At 38.2% G+C, this 5,388-nt stretch overlaps 2 protein-coding genes across 2 annotated transcripts; one reads left to right on the top strand and one right to left on the bottom strand.

Annotated features, from left to right (window-relative positions):
• Window positions 1-625: 625 nt before the first annotated feature.
• LOC18018250 (F-box/kelch-repeat protein At5g15710) lies at window positions 626-3,748 on the top strand. Its single transcript, XM_006400028.2, has 3 exons — window positions 626-2,499; window positions 3,545-3,620; window positions 3,690-3,748. The coding sequence occupies exon 1, from the start codon at window positions 1,000-1,002 to the stop codon at window positions 2,341-2,343; it is 1,344 nt and encodes a 447-aa protein (XP_006400091.1). The 5' UTR covers window positions 626-999; the 3' UTR covers window positions 2,344-2,499; window positions 3,545-3,620; window positions 3,690-3,748.
• Window positions 2,853-4,346, bottom strand: LOC18018251 (GDSL esterase/lipase 7). Its single transcript, XM_006400029.2, has 5 exons — window positions 4,084-4,346; window positions 3,868-3,995; window positions 3,531-3,779; window positions 3,161-3,419; window positions 2,853-3,073 (listed from the first exon to the last, which is right to left on the bottom strand). Exons 1-5 carry the CDS (start codon window positions 4,325-4,327, stop codon window positions 2,853-2,855), a joined length of 1,101 nt encoding a protein of 366 aa, XP_006400092.1. The 5' UTR covers window positions 4,328-4,346.
• Window positions 4,347-5,388: the final 1,042 nt, after the last annotated feature.

A 5,388-nucleotide genomic window follows, 5' to 3' on the forward strand; every position in this document is an offset into this window, starting at 1 on the left:
ATATATATATATATATATATATTTTTGAATTTTTGTTATTAAAAAAGTGTGAGTCGAATTAAAAATTTGAGGCAAAAGATCTGAATCCGATTATCCGAACCGGAACCGAACCGAAATAAAGATATCGAACCCAAACCGAAATTTATAAAAATATCCGATGGATCCTAATTTCTTCTACCCGAAATATCCGGAACCGATTGGCTCCGAACCGAAACCGAACCGAATATCCGAATGCTCAAACCTAATTTCAAACAACATTTGTATGGTGGTGCCCATTATTTTCACCAAAGTATAATGCAAATGTAAAATAAAGACGCATTTGGATTTTTTCTCGAATAATATCGCTTGGATTTTGTGTTTTTTGGTTGTCAACAATATCACTTAGGACTCATCTATTTTATTTAAAAAAAAAAAAACTAGCCAAAATCTGATTTCTTGAAAAGTGTCGATTAGTGGTCGGATGTTAGCTGGGGTTCACCTATGATAACTCACACCTGATTGCTTTCAAATTTGATATTTTCCTCCTCTATATTTTTAATATATTACAAATTAGCCCATTTACTTGTGTTTGAGGAAGTAAGAAGCCCGATTTTTGTTTCCTTTCTCGGAATTGAAGCTGCAGATGCAGAAATTGTTTTAGGTCTCTCTATCTCTCTCTATCTCTCTCCCCGCGTTGCTCTCGAGAAAAACCCAGCTGGCATGTCATTGGATGCCAAATGATGAAGCTTGTTGCATACTATCTTGAGGTAAATTACGAATTACTGATCGAAAGTTAGAATCTTTACTCTAACTCCAGGCTAGCTGGTTGCGTGGCTTCCGATCGATTTTTGCCCGAGTTTTGAGTTCCTTTGCGGGCACTTCGTTGTTCTTCTGCTGGGTTTTTTGTTCGGAGATCTGATGCTCTGCTGGTTTGTTGTTTCTTCGATGATCGAGTGATCTTGCTGAAACTTTCGGGAGATTTAAAGCGCGTTACAGCTAATGGTTTGGATTTGAGTTTAAATGGAACGTCTCGGATTTTGGGGATTGCTGATGGGTAGTGTGGAAAAGTCATCGGATTCTGGAAATTCGGTGGCTTGCTCTGCATCTACGAAGAATGGAGACGAAGAGAATACTTCATCGAAGCAAGCTTCACCATTGAAGCGTCCTGGGTCGAGAAACACTAGCCCTTTAGGTCGGGTAGGGTCGAGAAACACGAGCCCCTCTAGGCAGAAAGTGGTCAAGACGAAACCTCGTGGTTTAGAGGAAGAAACAGTAGCTTCATTTGGTAAACCAGTTGTTGTTGATGTGCAGATGGAGGATAGTATATGGGCAATGCTTCCAGAGGATTTGCTGAACGAGATTTTAGCTAGGGTTCCACCATTTATGATATTCCGAATCCGGTCCGTTTGTAAAAAATGGAACTTGATTCTTCAAGATAATAGCTTTCTTAAGTTTCACTCAAATGTGTCATCTCACGGACCTTGTCTTCTCACTTTTTGGAAGAACTCGCCGCAGATTCCGCAATGCTCGGTTTTTAGCTTGCCTTTGAAGACGTGGTACAAAGTTCCGTTCACATTTTTGCCTCCATGGGCTTTTTGGTTGGTTGGATCTTCAGGTGGTCTTGTTTGCTTTTCGGGACTCGATGGTCTAACTTTCAAAACTTTGGTATGCAATCCTCTGATGCAGAGCTGGAGGACTCTACCGAGCATGCACTATAACCAACAAAGGCAATTGATTATGGTTGTTGATCGCTCAGAAAGGTCGTTCAAAGTCATAGCCACAAGTGATATTTACGGGGATAAGTCACTTCCTACCGAAGTTTATGATTCCAAAACTGACAAATGGTCGTTACATCAGATAATGCCTGCGGTGAACTTATGCTCTTCGAAAATGGCTTATTGTGATTCCCGATTATACTTAGAAACTCTCTCGCCTCTTGGTTTGATGATGTATCGGCTTGATACAGGGCAATGGGAGCATATTCCAGCTAAGTTCCCTAGATCTTTATTGGACGGTTACCTGGTTGCTGGAACTCAGAAGAGGTTGTTTCTCGTGGGAAGGATTGGCCTCTACAGTACCCTCCAAAGCATGAGGATATGGGAGCTTGATCACACGAAGGTTTCTTGGGTGGAGATAAGTAGAATGCCACCAAAGTACTTCCGAGCACTTTTGAGACTTTCGGCTGAGAGATTTGAGTGTTTTGGACAAGATAATTTGATCTGCTTTACGTCGTGGAATCAAGGAAAAAGTCTTCTGTATAATGTGAATAAGAAGATTTGGTCTTGGATTTCCGGGTGTGCTCTTCAGTCATGCAACAGCCAAGTGTGTTTTTACGAGCCAAGATTTGATGCATCTGTCCAGTGAACAATAATGATCCTCTGTTTCATTTGGCTGCTTCACAAAACATGTCAGAGATATCAAGTCGAAGAGCGTTTTGCGTGTACCTCCCACTGTTGATGAAGACTTCGTCGACAATGATATGCAACACCACCAAGAATAGCACTTTCAGGGAGAAAAACTGTAAGATAAACTTGTTTTTAGCTTTCTCTAAATTAGCATCCTCTGGATAAGAAAACTTTCTCTGTCTCTGTCTCTTCCACATGGAAAATATATAATGCTATCTATTAATTTGCTGTGCCTGTGTTGAAATTTCCTTTTCGTTATCTTACATTTTGAGCGTCACTTTGCAAATAATGACTTATTATAAAGAAAGGTTTAACTTTAACATTGGAATATAGATATGATCTTAAAGATTTGGGAAATTGTTACATATAAATCCAATATTAAATAAATTCTTCTAACTTGGAACTAGAAAAACAAGGTAATCTGGAAATGAGAGGAATTCTGGCTTTGATACACAGTCACACATTTCTCTACAGTTTAGCCAAATCATAGATACTGATAGGGTAAGAGTATTTGGTAGAGTTGCTGAAGGTATTTTCAGCTATGATTTTGTTGGCAATTTCTGTCGGATGAAATGCATCCCAAAAGACATATCGATGCCTATCCAAGCAAGGTTGCTGCAACGGAAGGCATGTTAAGGCTCCTCCATATCTCCCGTTGCCGCAGCATGCTTTGTTTGGTATAACAAAACCTGCAAAAAAAAAAGAGAGAACTAAGTTTTGATATTGAAATAAGGGTAAACCCCCTTAATCAGTAGATAGGTTGAGACCATTCTTACCATATCTAGAGGGATTTACAACCATATCATGAAAGAGATCATAGATGTCTTGATAGACAAAGTAAGATCCTGGAAGAGTTTTGTTGAGAGTATTTGGTAGATCTTTCAAGCGGCTATTGAACATCGAAACCAAATTATTGATCTTTGTCACACACCCGCTGTTGTTGGTGCCGCTTACCATAGATAACTGACTCGGTATGCAACCTAATGGTCCTGATCCAGCTAACATCATTTTTCTTGCACCTAAGTTGTACAGTCTCTGCCAAAATATATGTAAAAGAACACACTTTAAGCTTTCTGAGTATGAGATGAAAATTTGCGTCACTATTGTGAAGTTGTACTGTGAAAATAATGGGAGAGATTAATTTACTGATATTTGAGCAGAGAGAGTCTTGATCAGGAGGTTTGCATAGTCTTCTCCACTGTAGATTTGGCTGCTTGAGTATCTCTCAGGCATAAGGTAATTGTTGATGTAATCATTGCTTCCTATATTGATCCCAATGATCGATTTGGCAAGATACTTTCTCAGATCTGCAGGGTTTTGAAAGAAAGGCCTGAGCTTTAACTCTATCGTCATCTCAAACTGTGATATCTGTCCATTGAATGTAGTTCTTGCTCCCTGCAAAGACAAAGGTAAATCTATATGAAAACAAAAGGGAACACGTCAAGTCTTCATTTAGAAAAGGTTAAATTTTCTTGATCCTCACATAATGTTGACCAGTTTCGTCTAATATCCCAGCTGCTGCAGATGCATAGTTAAGCCCTCTCAAGACATTTTGCCCAATTGATAAAGGAGATAAGTATGGTGGCACCAATGGCAAACCGAGGTACATAGCTACATTAAGAACAACAATGTTTACATTTTACTGAGAAAAGTTAGATATAAAAGTAAATTTTCATGATCTTTTAGAGACTCAAGTTACCTCCATAATCGACAACTGTTCGGCCATTGCAGAAACGGCCAGTGGGGAAGCCAAAATCAATTCCATATGGGAGATAATTAGCTCGTGCAAGAGTGGGAATGTAATTGTTGTTTCCACTATCAACTAAGGAATCTCCAAAGACGAAGAAAGCTGGAGCAAGAGGATGATGATTTCTTGATAGGACATGGCCATAACTAAACCTGACAAACTCTAAGAACACAACACAAAACAACAAACTCTTCATGCTTAGTTACTATCTTTCTCTTTCTCTCTCTCAATCTCTCTCTCTGACTTTGGCTCAGGGGAGAAGCTTGTGAAGAAAACAGCTCCATATTATAAGAGGTGCCTAGTCCGGTTTAACAGATATGAAACCAATTAAACCACAGAGAAAATAAACCAATTCGATTTTAATGTCTAATATCCGAATAAACCGTGATAGGAACCAAAAAAAAAGAATTAACCAATCATTAACCATTTAAACGATTCAAACAAATTTCCAAAAGCTCAAATCCGAACCGAAACTATATCTAACCGAATAAACTGATATTCTGTTCTCTAACCGTTTCTTGATTTATAAACTGAAAAGCTATAAACCGGATGAAACAGAACCGAAACCGGATTATATATGTATGTATACATGTATTTAAGGGGATATAGAGGGAAACATGGTTACATGACATATGAGACAGTGTTTGTCTCAGACTTCAAGAGGAAGTGGTCGTGGTAAATGATCTCATGGAGTGTGGTGGTTAACTGTTACTGTTCTAAAAGATTTGTTTCTTCTTTTTTTTCATTTACTGCTTCATAAATTTTCTTACTCTTTTCTGCTTCTTTTCTATAGAGACAGCTTTTAGGAAGAGCCATCCCTTAACCTCCCACTTTTGTAAATCTGTTTTATAGTCATTGATGATTTTGCGCATAGCTTCTGATAGAACAAAGGTTACGTGACGACTTTGTAACTATTTAATGACGGTTTTTTTTTAGAATTTGTATATATCTAAACCGGTTTATTGTTTACGATAACCGGATAGATCTAACTAACATGATGATGAGTCTTAGAGTTTGTTTAGGCCTGAGTCCTTGGGTTTAGTGAAATTCATGATTCATCTCTGTTTCATTTGTACAAACACGAAAAGTAATTAACAGAGTATATTTATTTGAAAACGACATACTGTATGATGATGTTAATAAAATGCATAGTAGCTCATCGTTAATGTTTTAAAATTTGTGAAAGTTTTCGAGGAGCGACCAGAATCGGAGAACTCGTCCTCCTGACTGAGAAAGAATATATCAAATTCGATGTTA

This window comes from Eutrema salsugineum, unplaced genomic scaffold, assembly GCF_000478725.1.
Source record: "Eutrema salsugineum unplaced genomic scaffold, Eutsalg1_0 scaffold_2, whole genome shotgun sequence".
Taxonomy (NCBI): domain Eukaryota; kingdom Viridiplantae; phylum Streptophyta; class Magnoliopsida; order Brassicales; family Brassicaceae; genus Eutrema; species Eutrema salsugineum.